This window comes from Gavialis gangeticus, unplaced genomic scaffold (assembly GCF_001723915.1).
Source record: "Gavialis gangeticus isolate Ggan-Ray unplaced genomic scaffold, GavGan_comp1, whole genome shotgun sequence".
Taxonomy (NCBI): Eukaryota; Metazoa; Chordata; order Crocodylia; family Gavialidae; genus Gavialis; species Gavialis gangeticus.
Window position 1 is genome coordinate 83,408,881 of NW_017728992.1, and position 17,630 is coordinate 83,426,510.

A 17,630-nucleotide genomic window follows, 5' to 3' on the forward strand; every position below is an offset into this window, starting at 1 on the left:
TGGAGGGGGCTGGGTTAATGGGGGGGGCTAGTGGGCGGGCACTGCAGTGTCACTTGGTGAGCAGCTTCTTTCTACATCCATTGCTCTAGAAGACACTTTACCACCAACAACTGAAACTACTGGGGAGAGCTATTTAATCTGTCTGTCTCCCAGACACTCAGGTGATACCCAGCTTTTATTAATTAAGATCATCTGTATAGGCTGGGACCTCCACTGTCATGACTTCCTACTTTGGCAGCCTTTTTTTGTCCCTGCAGGGTCTCTCTCCCTTCTATATGCCCTCTTTAGTTTTTCTGGAAGGCAGGCATAAACCTAGGAGGAAGTGGTACTTTCTCTATAAAACAGCATTAACACATCCTGAGGATATGACACAATCATATCATTTTTCAGTAACCTACAGATGGATTTAGTCCTGCAAGCTTCCCTCCCAATAAGCCTCAACCTTTAAGGGTAACAATGTAGTTTTGTCCCCAAGGGAATAAACTTGGCCTCTTGGTACTAACAAGGATACCAGTTAAGGCCAATTGTAGAGGTAGTTCTTCTATGTAGACACTTGTTCCCTAGAAACTTATCTGAAATCATCAATAAGCAGTCAGTCACTACTGACCTGAGCCAGATATAATCTGACAAGCTAAAAATTAAAAACTCAAAAACCTGTTCTAATCCCCCGAGACATCTACTATGTATTTTCATTTCTAATACATCCTGGACTTCTAGTTTAAGATTAATTAAAGCAATGAAAGTTTTCTTTTTTTCCTAAGATACTCCACTAAGATTATATGAGAGATACTTGCATTCAGTAATAACGCTGGGAAATTTTATATAGATATATTATATTTATAATATTTATTTATATATGTTTATATAGTTATATATTATATATTAATATACATATAATACAGTATATATAAAATTTCCCAGTGTTATTACTGAATACAAGTATCTCTCATATAATCTTAGAAGAACATTTTAGGAAAAAAGAAAACATATATGCATGTGTGCCTGTGTGTGCACGTACACATTATATATCACACACATACCAGAAGTAACCAGAATGAGCATGATGAGAATTAAAAAGAATCAAAATTCCCTGTATGCTTTCTTTGTAGAGACAGGTTGTTGAGCTTGCAGAAGCAATAGAATTGATGACCTTCTGATCATCCAGTCATGTATTTGAATCATGGTCAAATCCTGCAGTTTTTTGGGACACCCACATGTATCAGCTTCCCCTGCCTTCACTATAGTGCTGTGGGAAACTGTGGGGCACTGATGATATATGGTCACATCAATGTTTATACCCCACTGATCCCCTTTGTTTCTTTTACACCCAGTTATGGTATGGCCTTCCACTTTTTATACTAGTTATATTGACAGTAAAGACTGTATCTGAGTGCAGAGATAACCAGTCTTGCTTCAAATGAGTCAGCTAGGGAACTGGAAGCAGTCTAGCCAAAACAACACAAGACTTTGCACAGAGCTTACCCTGTGCCTCACTTTTTAGCATGTGCACCTGACAGCAGGGTACAGCAAGCATATCTGAGGATCTGAATCTATTTTGTCATATTAAAAAACATCAGTCTTGAAGGTGGGTATACTAACCTACTAGCCCAATAACATAGGGAACAACAGAAATATTTGGCATCCATTGCCTGTCTGTTGAGCTAAGGATATTCGTTTGCTTATCTCTTCTAGCCTAGGATTACTTCAGATGAGAATTTCCCTAGGAATATTTTTTTGCTTTCCCCCTTGCTCCATGCCAGAAATGTGTGAGACATCAACAACCAATCTCTGAACCTTCAGATGTTGTCATCACCTAGTGAGCATATAGCTTTGGGGAAAACTGTTATCTATAAGCAGATATTATGCATGTAGCAAGGAGAATAAGCTGAGAAATGATGCCTAGGCAATCACACATTACTTCCCCTAGTACACACACAAAATCTGGCCCCTACAAAATTAACCCAAAGTTAGGTTAAAGTATCAACATCTATATTAATATGACTACACATTTGCATAAATTTTAGTATGCTTTCACAGCTTGCCCATATTTTCATCATTTGAATTTTATGCAAGTGCCATAGTAAATGAAAAGTGTATCAGTAAATGGACTCTTCTGGGAGTACAAGACTATGGTTTTCCCTCAGGCATTTGGTATGATTTTACATAAAGTTCCTCACATATAGCAGTTACATTTCTACAAACGTAGTATATTTGATAGAGTGATTAAAAGTCACCTGCAATGATACATCTGTACTTAACATTTTCATACATTTGAGGCCCCAGTTAGAAAAATGAATACATATGTCCCATATAATTCTCCAGTAGCTTATCTAATGTGCTGCAATATGTAAATGATACAGTAATGTTTTACATCATAGTTCAAAACTAAGGCTACAAAAGCAAAAAGGAAATCTGAAATGGCAGTCAGGTGGGAAAAAAGCAGTTTCTCCAAGTTAGATTCTGCTGTGGCATAAAACAAATTTATTATGCAGAAGCAATAGTTTCTGAGAACATAAAATACATTTTTGATGTTGAAATGCCTATCAGAACTGCACTTTGGACAATGTTCGAAGACTACGAGCATATTCAGTTAATGTTAGTCTTCAGCATCCCAAGGTCAGGGCCATTGTCCTTTAAATATATCTATTTTCACATAAATGATAAGTCTCATAAATGGTATCATAATTCTGAGCAATAGCCATTAGACCATTTCAGTTGTGTAACATCAGGAAACATCTTACAAATGTGTAATTTAATCGGTATGTCTCTTTATGTGCTCTTTTAGTTTTTCCCTAAGCAAAGAAATCCTTTTTACTTGTTTTCACGTTAAAAACGTAATATTAGTAGTTGCAGCATTTTATAATTGTTGCCTAACTGCCTAGGTCAATGTGTTTATTGAACCATGGTTACATGCAGGCAACTGTTTGCTTTTCTTACTATGGGTTAAAGTTCATAAAGAAATAGCTTTCATTTGGGGTATGAATTTCAAAACTGGGAAGGAAAGTACCTTTAGATATAGTCATGAGATGATAGTGCCCTGCCACTTAGCACTCAGTTAATATTTAATTCAGTAGTTACTATCAGGATTGCAAGATTACCATTCCCAGGAAACCTGAGAAGCCAATTTTCCCCAAAAGAAATCAAATTCTTTCACATTCACATTATATTCAAAATTTGAGGTTCAGGCTGGAGAGTAGCTTTTGCTCCTCCCTTGCGCCTGTTTTCTTTTTCCTGGATTTCTACTACTTTTTTACTTTTGCTATTGTACCCAGCTTCTGGGCTTATTTAAAACCACCTGAATGTCTCTTAAACCACACCCTACAAAAGCCAATAAGCAACCAAAGGGAGCTTGCCACAAGGATAACATACTTTATTACAACTTCAGATGTTAATTTCCAGCACCATTCATAGAATGTAAAACAGAACACATCTACACATGCCCCTGACTGTGCGGTTGTTACTGAGGAGTGCTGGCAGTATACGACATAACATCTCATGTAGATACGCCCACAGGAATTTAACTAAAATAAGGCCCATAAGGCGTTAACATCAATATCACAGTCAGGTAAATAACCTATTTTTCTATGAATTTAAATCCCTGATCTGTTAAATAAAATCCCATAAAATGGCACATATTTGAATTTTACTGATTGCAGTTTTGTTCCTGTCTCAGAGATAGCATCAGTCACATTTCTATCAATTGGATTATCCAAAGTGGTAGCTTTCTTCAACATTATCATGTAATTACTTCAAAAGGAATGAATTATTTTCATTATATTACTTAGGGTGATTGTCATATGACTTGGAGTAGCTAACTTGAACAGATCTCTGGCGACCTTTAGTTTCTAGACAACACTTTGTTTTGAGTTGAGTTTAGTGCCCATGTTTTCTTTACTCTTTAGTCCTATTTGAAAAATACACTTTGTTGCTTTGGAAACTTTATAATTTTATAATGATTGATTATAATCTGTCAATTTACATTAAATGTATCTTTACTGATAGATGTATGTAACAGTAGCCTGATATTAAAGTAACGTTCTGAGGTTTGTATTCTGCCTTTGTTCCAGACACACTTAAAGTGAAAGGCAAATGAATATCTATTTCCTCCAGACCAGTCAAGCTATAGAAGGAGTCTTTACTCTTGTGACAGGGGGCCATCTCAAAGCCGATCATAGTGTCAGTCCATCCACATGTCTAGGGCAGTCTGCCCTACCTAACTCCTGCTATGCCTTTGATGTAATCGAATTGATGTTTCTTAGGCAGGAGGCTACCCATTTAATACCCTAATGCCAAGGGTGCGATACACAGCTCCAAACCTCCCCTTTAGCATGTTCCATGCCTCATAGATTGTATCCAAATTACTATCCACTATTACTCCCCCGGCCCTTTTAACTGAGCCACAGTTGGCCTCTATCCCAACTTGACCTCAGGCATCCTTAAGTGTGCCTGGCATACATGCCCCCTCACTGGGGTCTCAACTGCAACTACTTTGGTCAGGTAATGTGCAGTCCGTCAGTCCCCCTAGAACCCTACTCTACACGGCTGCCAGATTTCACTACACCCCCTCACTGGGACCACTATTGCATCCCCTCACTGTGGCTTCTGGGCCTTATGCCCCCCCAAGCCTCTGGTCCCTGTAGGTGGACCTCAGCCCTGTCCCAGGCCCCACTCAAAGGGCCTGGACCCCACCTCAGGCCTCACTCAATGCACCTGGGCCCCTGTGCTTTTCTGTCAGGGTATGCTCCCCTAGCCTTTGCGCTCCATAGGGTACCTGAAAGCAGTGGGGGCTAAGGCTTTCTGGCACTCCACACTTGCCTTTCACTGAGGAGGCACAGGTGTGGCATTTCCTGGAAAATGCCATGCCACAACCAGCCCTATCACACCTTCCAACCCCAGCAGTGTATAGTTTTAGGTCACTCCCTAGGACCAGGAACCTCATCCATCCCCATAGTTTCTACCCTTGCCCTCCAGGTGTTCTGGAAGCAGCAGTATTCTGGCCAGGAGATGTTGTTCCTTCAGCTCCCTGCATCAACTGCCAGTTTTACCGCTCAGGGCCTGCTTTTATTTTCCAGCATCCAGGCCCTCCTCCAATCAGGTAGCCTCCTGATGGCCATGTGACTCTCTGTGATTGGCACTGCTGTCACCTGCAGGCTGCTCTTCTGTCTGCTCAAGCCTTTAAAGTGACAGGCACCAAAGGTACCCTGCCACAACTCTGATAAATTTCTAATAGATGTTTTAACATCAAGAGAGCAGTGTTTATTTAAGCAACATATTTAGAGAACATAGTGCATTTTAAACCAGGGCCCCCAAATCTCTGGAGAATTTTTGTCCAAATATTTTTTATTTCAAAATGAAGACTCAGGTTGACTGAAACATGTCATGACTTCAGGTCAACTTCACCAAACCAGTTTAATATAAATCTTCTAAAGAAACCAAAACATTTCATTTCTTCAATTCAAAATGATATTTCATTGTAAAATTTACTTCAACTTTATTTTAAAACATTTTTTACAAAAGCTCACCACAAATATTTCATTCGAAAGAATATTTTATTTCAGCTTTTGGGTTTGCCAAAGATTTCAGAAAAAATCAAAAATATTTTCCCTCATTTATCAAAATTACTATCACCTCAAAATGTAATTGTCCCATTTTAGTTATGATAGGTAATAATGTGTTCATGTTGGAAAGTCGTAAGAAGGTGCTCTTTCTCCTGTTGTTCCTTACATGAGGCAGGTGAGAAATAATGTTAAAGTCATCATTATAAAATAATTCTGTTGAGAAATATTCCCTTTGCAAAGATACCCTCATTGACAGCTCCAGGAGGATCCTGCCAATTTTAGATCTAGGACATAACCAACTCCCAATTAAAGATGAAATTATGTTCTGCAGATTGATTTTGCTATTTCTTTTGCAGTAGGGACAGCTCATAAAAAGACCAAGAATATACAAAAAACTGCTATCAAAATTTTCTTGTATTTCCTGGCTTGTTAACTTGTTAACAGTTTATTTCTTTCAACCATGCTTCAAGCCTGCTGTTGATACAGACTTTTTTTGTTGTTGTCATATGGAGAACTTTAATAAAGTATCTTAAAGCATATTCAAGGTGGAAATCTCTTAGTTTCCTATTTGTATAACATAAATTAGAAAAGCCAGTGAGAAAAAACAGTACTTACAGTTAAATAATAATTCCATTAAAATCCACGAGATAGTGTTTGGTTTAATCTAAATTAAAGAGGAGAAAGTAATTTTCTTTTTCCTGTTTCTGTGCCTATTTTTGCAAGATACAAAATTTGCCTCCTATCAATAATTAGACACTTGACATGATTTTAAGAAAGGTGCTCTGTGTAATGAAGAAATAATATATACTAAATTAAGCAAATAAAAGGAAAACTGTATACAACTGAGCAAAAGAGAAATAATTTAATAATGGTTAAAATCCAAGATAGGTTTATTAGTTCATTTGTATGAACTCCTTATTTATATGCATTTGCTTTTCAGGTACTTCCGTTATACAGGTAACAGCCACAGATGGAGATGATCCTTACTATGGATACAATGCACGTCTGCTTTATAGTATAATTCAAGGGCAGCCCTATTTCTCTGTGGAGCCAAAAACAGGTATTGTTATGTATACCTGACATTTATTCATGAACGTAAAATATCTAGGTGCCAGTGACAGATTTGAATAAACAGTCATCTTTTTTTCTCAGGACAAGGACAAATATAATTTTCTCAAATGAACTCATCATCCTACCTCCTTATGTCATTGGCCTATAATGTTGTCTACAACTGGTATTTGAATGTCTTCAAATTTAGGGCCGATCCTATTTCATTCAAGGGAAAACCACCCATTAATTGGATTATTTCTGAATCAGGTCTTTCGGGGTTATTTGGAACCACTGGGCACAACTCTATGAGCAGGAACATGCATTTCTGGGGACAGCTAGCAGCAGCACATATTTATACTGCTGCTAGGTGTCCCTGGAGAACATTCTGCATGTGCGCTTTGGAGCACTGCAAGTTGCCCTGGGTGGGGTAGGGGAGGCTGGGGCCAGCAGCCATACATGGAGTATCATGTGCTTTGTGTCTAATCAATTTGTACATTAAAATACTGAACCTGATTTTGCATTTAATTCATAGCTAAGGAATACGGGGGGAAATGTATACTTAAGTAAGTGTTGATTATTGTATCTTTCAGGAGTCATTAGAATTTCTTCTGAAACAGATAGAGAAACTCAGGAGAAGTACTTTGTCATCATCCAAGCCAAAGATCTGATTGGGCAAATGGGTGGATTTTCAGAAACAGCAACTGTAACTATCAACCTCTCTGACATCAATGACAATGCCCCTAAATTTCAACATAGTGAGTAGAGGCCAGGGATTTTAACTAAGGTGGGGGAATTTTAACTAACTGGGGAAAAATTAAAAACAGGAGTAAAACCACTACAATTTAGATCAGGTCTATATTTTACCTAATATGTCAGATATTTAAATGAAAGATTAATAAACTAAGAATTTTTCTTCAAAAAGTAGCTCCTATTAAAAAGCTGTGAGTTCAAGGTTACATTATTACTTTGGCATAAGAAGTACCAATTTTAGGAATACCTAAATAAAGTATTTTTTCACTGAAATGTACAGAATACTTTTTCTTTATTAAGTTGATATATTGACAACTGTAAAGTTATATTTTTCTAAGTCCTTTTTAAACTTATTAAATGGGAAGCACCGCTGCATTGCCTTGCTTTCTAGTACATACTCAGGGGGGAAAAATGTTGCTTAATACAGAAATGCACATTTTAATGGTATTATTCCTAGGGAAAGTTTGTATGATTCCACATGCGCATGTGTCTATATAAAGAGAGAATGTTTCGCATGTCTTGCTTCTGATACTTGTGGGTTCATTCCTTTGAAATGAATTATAATTTTAAAAGAGTAGAAAACAAATGATTTCAGAATGAAGTGGTGGGTAGGAAATAGTTTTGACTTAAATATATTTAACTACACTAACTACTAATGATATTGCACATTATAGATTTGTGGTAGATTCATACAGCCTAATTATTTTAGATTTATAACCAAACTTTTCAGTAAAATTGGACTTCCTCTTCTCTTCCTCATTATGTCCCACACACTAACAGTGAAAAAGGCAGTGGAGACCAACCTCTGGCTGCATTCCCTACTGCACTGGTACCAAATCTTTTGGCCTCATGGGCCAGATGAATGGTGTGGAACTGCTCTGTATGTTAGATCTTTTGTTGTGTTGGTGTGCAGTGTTCAGTCTTGCTTGCCAGGACCAGGCCCCATGCCACCCTGACCTGGCATGCCCAGATCAGGCCTGGTGCCACCTCAGCTCTACCTTCAGCACCCCATCTAGCTCACAGGGCCAAGCTATCCAGTCCTCTGGGCTCCCCATGGATCTGGAAATGTGGCAGCAGGGGATTGGCAATTAGTGCCACCATCAGTCCCCCACCAACACATTTTTGGACCCATTGGGAGCTGGGCAGGAAGCATGACATGGCTCCATGGACTGGATCTGGCCTCAGACCAAGGATTGAGCACCCCTGCCCTACTCTTATTTGACTTCCCTTGCAATGTCGTAGAATGCTAGTCCTACTGCCTTTACATAGGAACAAGGAAAACTCGGCTTCAGTTTGAACACTGCAATAGGAGTCTCAGGGAACAGTTTTCCCATGTGTTATCGAGCATATGCATTTTCTTCAGCAGTCTGTCTTAAGGATGCCTGCTGTCCCCTAGCCCAGTGGGCTCAACCTTTCAGTCCAATGAGGCAGACGAGTAGTGCAGGGCCCCATGTGCCCAAATCAGGCCCTGCACACCAAGAACCGCTTCCATGTCACCCTAGCTTGGTGTATCCATATTGGGCCCTGCGCTATCTTGGCTCAGCCTCATATACCTAATCTATTGTATAGAGCTATGATATCTGGCTCATTGGGCTTCACACATGTTCAGAAAATTGGCATTTAAAAGATTGATGCTACCACCATTCTCCTGTCACCAAATTGTTGGCCCCCTGGGGGGTGCAGTGGACCAAATCACCTGGCTCCATGGGCCAGATGTGGCTCACAGGCCAGAGGTTGAGCAACCCTGCTCTAGCCCATATGTTGCATGTTAACATTTTGGGTTAAGACCGATCATTGACAAAGTTTACTGTGATTGTAACTTTTTGTTTCTTTAAGCACTGTACCATATGACTGTTTCTGAAGCTGCACCAGTGGGCACTACCATAGGCAAAATCATGGCAGATGACAGTGACATAGGGGAAAATGCAGCCATGAATTATGTCATTGAAGGAGAGGCCTCCTATGTTTTTGACATCATTACAGATAATGAAACCCAAGAAGGAGTTGTTATATTAAAAAAGGTGAGGCATAAAAAACCTACTAAAATGAGACGTGTCACTAAAAATTTTTGAAAAGTCAAAAAAAACGCATGCAACTGTTTCTATACTACTATTTCTTTCTTCCTTAGCCACTAATGATATGACTAAAAATAGGTTCTGGAATAGTGTTGGATAGTTTAGAAAGTATGTTTGTTATTTGGTTTGCTTGCTTGCTTATGGCTAAAACCCAGTGTTAGCACTTAAGCTATCTGGATTCAGTTCTCAGTTTTTCAACAGACTCCTTATATGATTGTGATAATATGTCTTAGCCTCTGCTTCAGTTTGACATTTGTAAAATGGGCAGATGATTATTTCTCTTCTTCAGAGAGTCATTCATACATTTAATTCACTGGTGGCAAAACATATTAACATCTTAAGATAGAACACGCCACGGTGCATAAATAAAAATGATATATTTGGTGAAAACATGCTCAGAAGTCATTGCTTACAATGAAACCTATCCCATTTTATTACTCCCAGAGGGAGGAAGACTGCTTTTTCTTTCCCTGGACCTAAATTGATGACAGAATTCCACTCTAAACCTTGCCAGGAAGGAAAAAGACAGAAAGTAAATTATTTCATTCAGTCTATTTCCAAGTCATGGAAAGTTAAAAATAAAAGTTGTATCATAGACCTACAGAGAAAAAAAAGGGTATTTATTTAGACTAAGTCAGCACTTCAGTGAAATATTGCAGATTATAGAAGCTAATGTTGCTAGGGACGGATCCATGGTGGAGGCTGGGGGTGGGGGGTGAGAATGTGGATATATCCATCCTTCTGCTGCTGCAGCCAGCACTTTCCCCAGCTGACTCAGACATAATGGAAGTTCCAGAGCTGCTCTTCCCATGCTCCAGCCATGGGCTGAAGCTATACAGGGTGCCAGGCTCTGCAGGGGATAAGTGAAGCAAGGAGCAAGTTTCCTCTTTCTGCATCTGCTTCCTGCCACTGCACCTGTGTCACCCATTGGCCAAGAGTAGGTGCTGGAAAGAGAAGCCTACCCAACCCTGTCCTTGGTTGAAGCAGTCATATGAGGACCCCTAGAATTGCTCCTACCCTGCTCAAGCCAGGGACTATGGGGAATGATTGCTTGAGGAGCTTAGCTTGGTTAGGAACAATGACAGCAGCAGGTGCAGAGGTTCTTCTTTCTGCACCTTCACCTGGCCAGTGGAGGACACCTCAGAATGGGGCCTGGTCAAGCACTGGAAGGAAGAACCTGCTTGTTGCTGTTGACCCCAGCCAAGCCTAGCACCTTGTACAGCTACTCCCCACAACCACTGTCTGGAGTAGCTCTGGGGCTTTCCCCACCCCTGAGTCAGCCAAGGAGAGTAGTGGTAAGCAGATTTCCTTCTTTGTACACTTTCTTTCCCCACTTCCAGTCTGGTCCGGTCCCCCACCAGTCCAAGACCTGCAGCCATGCCTTGCTCCCATCCCCTGATGGTCAGAGGGGGAGAGACACCACATCTCTCTTTACCACATCCTGAAATTCACCATGCATTTTGCTAGTTTTCCTCAATTTTGTAATTTTTTTCAAATAAAGGAAGGCACAACCTGAATATTTCTGCTGTATTATTTATTAACAACACCTACCTAAAAATAACCTGGTGGTAAATTAAATTTTTATTGGTTTTGTTTTGTTTTCCTTTGTTGTTGTTGTTTTTTTGGGGGGGGGGGCTCAGATTGGGTGGTGAGACAAGGACATAACAGAATTGTTTGCTTTTTAAAAGTAATATTTTCTAAACTCTTAATAGTGAAGGCTAAGATGATTACTTAAAGTGTTTTTACAGTTAAAAAAGGAATCTTGGAAATAATCACTTTTAAAACATTCCCAAAAGTTACGTACAACTATTACTAGTCTTTAATCTTACACCAATCATTAATCTATTAATTTTCAAATGCTAAGATAAGAAAAAATCCACATCCTACTTTGTTTCTCTACAGAAAGTGGATTATGAAACCAAAAGAAAATACAGCATTAAAGCAAAAGTTATCAACAGGCACATTGATGAGCGTTTTCTGAATGAGGGACCATTTGAAGACTCAACCCTTGTCAGGATCACTGTGGAAGATGCTGATGAACCTCCAGTTTTCACCTCACAGGAATATGTGATGGAGATAGCTGAAGGGTCTGAGAGTGGCTCTTTTGTAGGGGCTGTAAATGCTAGCGATCCAGACAATACCAACAGTCCCATCAGGTACAGAGGGTAAAACGTGAATAAATGTGCCACGGAGGAATGATGTGAAATCTAGCAGAAGACACTTCACGAGGTGTAACTTTAATTATAACTGAGTACACCTACACTATAGCAGGCTATAATGCACATTCACATCCTCAAAGCAAAATAGTCTGGATTAGTAAAATTCCATTTCCCTCAAGTTTGGGCCATATTTTGACAAACCCAAAGGAAACAGATTTTTGTATGACCATTCTTCATGTGGCCAATAGATAGGATAATGAATCAAATGGTGGTCTTCTGGAGGATAAGGAGCACCAGCAGTTCTGTGGTCCAGTAGCCAGAATGAAAGGTTCAAGGCCTGGTGGCCTTTGTTGTACATAGCTGCAGATCCATGGGTCACAGTTAGGGTGACCATAAGAAAATCCAGGACAACTGGGACTTCTGGGACACTGTCCCCTCCCTCTCCCCAAGTCAATGGTGCTGCTGCAGGCAGTGGTGGCAGAGCCCGCTGGATGGTGAGGATGCAGTCTGGCAGGGAGGCAGAGCTGCCTGGCATATCATGCTGATCCACCTCCCCACCAGACTGCCCTATGCCTGGGACTCCTGTTTTAATTTTCCCCAACTGGCCAGGACAGCCCTTCAAAATCCAGGATTGTCCCAGCTAAACTGGGACGTATCATCACCCTAGTCATAGTCATTTCTCAGCTAGCAAACTCCAACAATTTTCATCAAGGAACACTGAAGAACAGAGCTATGTTGTAGGGTCCAGGGGGAGCTGAGCACAGACAATCTCACATCTGAGATCCATCTAGTTTATTGGTGCCCAATCTTCATATCCCATGGGCCAGAGGAGTGGTGCGGGGTGAGTTGATAGGCCAAATCCAGTCTGTGGGCCCAATCCAGCATGCACATGGCTGGGGCTCAATCTGGTGCATTGGTCCCACAGGTCTTATTGTGGTTGTGGTCCCAACCCCGTACCAGATACAGCCATCCTATCCCAGCCCTGTCACTACACACACCTGGTTGTGCATTGCCACCCCATCACCAGTCCTGCATGTTCTTGATTAGACTTACTACCCTGAACCCAAGCCCTGGCTCCATATGCACTGGATTAGACTTTATCACCTAGCCCTGGACCCCTCCCCAGTACGAATGGGATTGGGCACTCAGTGTGAGCCCTGGCCCTGCTGGCCTCAGCCCCACATGCCCCTCTTCCCTTGTCATGGCCCCAGCCCCAACCCTGCAGATGCTGGATTAGGTTTTCTGCTTGTGCCTCAGCCCCAGCCCTGTGCACTCAAAATTGGGCTTCTCTTCCCCTACCCAGATGGTCCCAAATTTACTGAATCAAGTGGCTCTGCCACAGCCCAGCTCTCAATAAACAGGAAGGATCCTATGAACACTGCTATGTCATCTGGCCTGTAGGGCATGAGAATTTGGCAGTGGGGGAGTGGTGGCAGCATTAATTGCCATCATTCTCCCCCCACCAAACTGCTGGACCCTTGGGGAGTCCTGTAGGCTTGATTACATGGCTCTATGGACTAGATCTGGGATTAAGTGCCCATGACCTATCTTGATGCAGTGGAGCTTCATCAGACAAATGAGTTTAGACAGCCTATAATATAAGCCAAACAAGAGTGATGTGAAAGAATCCATTATGGATAAATTAAGGTAGCAGTGTTTTAATACATAATATACTTTATCTATCCTTAGAGCTTCAAATAATATTCAATATACTGTATATTTCCAGTACTTTAAATATTAGTTTATTTGTTTTTTACTTTAAAACGTATTAATAGATAAAATGTCAGACATAATATATACATTGCATATAATGCATATACATTTCTAAAATCTTACTATCTTTTACTCGGGACTGTTGTACCTGCTGCAGAAGTATACATGCTTGGAATATTTAAAACTTTTGTGAAATGCACTTTTTCTGAATTAAATTATTTCCATTAAGATATCTGCTGTGATGTAAAAGTGTGTTTATGACCCCAATAAAGCAAAACACTTAGACATGTACATTGTGCCACTTTGACTTCCTTTAAAATGGAAGATGCTCTTAAAGCATTTACAAGCATTTACATACATATAATATTTACTGGGCAAAGAAGATGTAAATGCATCTGATTTTTAAAACATTAATGTATAACTGGATACTATTTTCTTATCTTAGAGAAATCAGGCTTCATTACTATTATGAATATCTTCCATAATACCAATATTTACTTTAAAAAACAGTATTTTTAAAATCTTTCCCGAAACGCCCTTTGAAAAGCATATAAAATCATAAACAAACACATTTTGTGTTTGCATGGAGGTTATCCAGATGAATGAAAAATATTTATGATCTGAGTTATAAATCCCTGAAACAGGGCTTTATACAAGATAAACTGACAAGCTTTTGGCTAAACTGAAATGAATGGACACCCATATATTATGATTGTTCCCTGATTTGTTACCTTGATGATTTTCACACAGGCTGAATGGTATCTATAAATTAGAAGTTAAAGGACCATCCAACCATTGGCATTTAATTTCAGCTATCAAAGGAGACCAATATGACAATTTATAATAGAAAGTCTTTGTCAAATGAAATGAAAAGTGGAGAAAGGGAAATTATTAAATATGGGTATTACAAACAGGACGAATGCAGGACTTATGAACAGAGGTTTAGAGGTTTTTCTTCCATAAAATAAAATCCTACTGTGCCTTATAAAACTAGTCAGTTATTTTTATTTACTTGCTTTTAAAAAAATAAAAAGTCCCTGTCATTCTAACCTTTACCTTCAGGCTTCAATCATTGCCTTCTCTCAGTTTCTTATATGTGGTTACTGATTAGAAAGTAACTATCAATCCACTGAAATTTTGTGAGCACATGTATGAATATGGCATTGACAGGTATTTTTGGTAAGGACTGTAACAGTGCAACCTGGAATTTGGCTTATTTGTAGTCATTTCTCACTTTTGGACTTTTCCCCCCAGATAGGAGACACCTTTATTATATATAGCTGCCTTTCTTTTTTTGGCTAATGTTCATTCCTTTAACATCATGGCAAGTCAGCAATGATAAAATAGATTTACCATTATACCTCTACTTAGTTGCCTGGGTTATTCATTTCACAAGTGTTACTTTTGCATTTTCTTTTCAACCAAGTCATTCACCTGCTGTGAGCTTGACTTAGAAATAAGAATGAATAATGCATTTTAGATTCAGTTCACATTAATATAGATCTGAGGCATACTTAGTTTTATAAAAAGAAGAGCTTTGATCTTGGCAGCAGTGAATTTTAAATGTTTATAAGTGTATATTTTTCATGATTTCTGAGTTATGGCAGCATACATTTTACATGCATTTATGCACAGCTCTGTTTTCCCAGCTGACAATAGCTTCATATGTTCTTGTTTTCAGATGGAACATTTCAGTATTAAGGAATTTCTTTACTTTTTGGTGCAGGTATGCTATTGTCCATGGCATGTCTTTAAAGAGATTGTTCAGCATCAATGCACAAAATGGAACAATCATTATAACTAAGCCTCTGGACCGAGAGATAACTGCTTGGCACAACATAACTGTTACAGCCACAGAAGCAAGTCAGTAAGAATTTAAGGAACACTATGTTTTATCTATTGCATGCACTTAGTGTAATTATCATCAGAATATCGCTTCTTTTAAATACAGAATGCATACTACTTTCTCATTATATTATAGTTGCTTGTTACATTAAGGAGCATTATTAAAATGAGAAGTTCAATGGAAGCAGAGTGTATTAGAGCTCCACGGTCTTGTGCTGTTTCATAAAAGATGACCTTATAAAAAAAGAAAAAGAAATTGTAATAGGATGGAGACTCTAATGCTTTCAAGTTACACTGAAGCATATGAATTGCTCCCCCGGTGCAAGATCTTATGTTAAATTAGACCCCGGCTAATTTCACACCAGATTTTTGACTAGTGTGAAATTAGCCAGGGTCTAATTTAACACCAGTCAGAAACCTGTGGCTCAAATTAATTCTGAATGTAAGGCCTAAATCAGCTAGACTTCTTGACAGTGACAATTAAATCTGGGAAGCAACCCTTATATAGATTTCACCTGTCAGTTTTGTCTCAAAGTCAAATGCAAATTGCCTCTCTTTGTGTGTTGGGTTATCAGGCTGCCCTGTTTCTGGGACAGCACTCTAGCAAATACATGCTTGATAACTTGGAACTGTGTGACAAGGGTTGTAAATTACTGCTTAAAATTAATCACACTCTTCATAAGAAAAGAAAAGGTAAATTACATTTGAGGCTATCACTGCATCCACATTTTGCCAAACATTTTAATGGCTAGCATGTGGACTATACATTCAGTGTCTTTTAAATTCTATTTTAATTGCGACCAATTAAAAGCATGTTAATTAAACACATCCTCCAAAAGAAAATGTCAGAACAGTAAATGCACAGGGGGCTGTAATATAGTAAAGCTCATAGTCATATTTCCTGCAGCCCTCAGTCTGTGTTTGGAAATTGAGTCTTATTTGCTGTCTTGGCTTTCCTGTGAGTTTTGAAACATAAATGTATCTTATTTTTCACTTTATTGGACAGCTGGCGGGTGATATGGTGAAATGGAAAGTATCTCTGGCATATTTTTTCATGCTTTGAATAGCTTTATGGAAACACTGCAGGATGACTTTGGTAGACTTTTCTGTTTAGCTAAACAATCAAAAAAGGAGAAAACCAAATATTATAACTGAGTGCTTCCTGCAAACAAATAAATGGCAGGGATTTCAACATCAAGAAATATTAAGATTTTTATTGTATGGGGAAAGCCCTTATTCCCCTTATATTCTTTAGGTATTTAATGATAAGGTCCCTCTTTATAAAATAATATACAAAGTTATTGAAGGTTGCACACATTGGATTGGGTATAAATGAACAAGATTTACTTTTTCAGCTCAAGGCATTTTAACACATGAGTATATCTTTGTACACACAACATTTCAGATTACATTCTGACCCTACTAAAGTCAAAGGCAAACCTCCTATTTAACCTCATTGGTATCAAGATTTAACTTCATAATATGGGTCAGATTCTGAAGGTTGTTATTATTCCTTTGCAGCAGTCTTCAAATATAAATTCAGCGGGAGATTCCTTTGACATATTGGTATCTGCACCATATATAGGCACCTAGGCAAGACTGGGACAGGAGTGCAGGAGGTGTTTGTGTAGCAGCAAATGATTTCTACCACCTTTCCTCAGTATAGCGGGTGACTATTCTAGGGCAGAGCTTCTCTCTGCCAGGTTCCATTAAGAACTACAAATAAGTAGCACAATTTATAGCTACCCTTTCGTAACTTTGACTTGCAGGTTAGCCCTGAGATTCAGGGAGCCAGAACCAGCTGCCTATTCACCCTTCTTGTCACACAATGAGCAGAGCTGCAGTATAAGATTGAATCTAGCTGTAGGTACTAATCTGCACAAATTTAAACATAAAAAGTAGCACTTTAACAATTTAAATGGAAAAAGAAATCTCAATCCTATGTGACAGTAATTATTGGTTCAGAAGAGGAAGATAGTTAATAGCCAGAATGTTTTCCCACATTCGCTTTCTGTTAGTTGAAGCATAAAATACCATCCAGTAGCCCTGAGAGAATTGCTGATTAAGTCGTAGTACAACTTTGATTTTATTGTCTTTTTGGCTGTTCAGTGATACAATTCACTACCAGTCATAAGCAAATTTACCACATAGGCCTCATCTACATTACACTTCAGGGCTAAATACAGACAGTGAAAAAGCCTGAGGCTGAATCAGTTCAATCTTTTCATGCAATGTAGACTGGATTGATAAGCAAGTGAACAGACATTCATTTTTGATTCCAGAAATGTATCCACATGTCTGCAGTGGCCCAAGCCAAAAGCTGGGGAGTGCTAGAGCACACATCCCTGCTTGGTTGCAGCAGATAGCTTGGGGACAGGCTTGCCTGCCCACCTTGTAAGGGGGGGGGGAGGTTCTAGAGGAGGTGCAAAGCTTCCTGGGATGCGGGGGGACCATGAGTTAACTTGAATTGGGGGGGGGGG

At 39.2% G+C, this 17,630-nt stretch overlaps 1 protein-coding gene across 6 annotated transcripts in view; it reads left to right on the plus strand.

Moving 5' to 3' along the window:
- Nucleotides 1-17,630, plus strand: part of CDH19 (cadherin 19) — a 99,036-nt gene that overhangs the window by 51,731 nt on the left and 29,675 nt on the right. For 5 of the 6 annotated variants that reach the window (XR_002098949.1, XM_019524757.1, XM_019524739.1 and 2 more), the window contains 5 exons: nt 6,499-6,618; nt 7,199-7,363; nt 9,195-9,379; nt 11,336-11,589; nt 15,032-15,168. Coding sequence is in view for 5 of the 6 variants with exons in the window: in XM_019524757.1 (XP_019380302.1) it covers nt 6,499-6,618; nt 7,199-7,363; nt 9,195-9,379; nt 11,336-11,589; nt 15,032-15,168 (861 nt within the window). In the remaining variant the exon portion in view is untranslated. Of the gene's footprint in view, nt 1-6,498; nt 6,619-7,198; nt 7,393-9,194; nt 9,380-11,335; nt 11,590-15,031; nt 15,169-17,630 lie in introns of those variants that run through there. The other variant, XM_019524766.1, reaches the window with a different exon arrangement.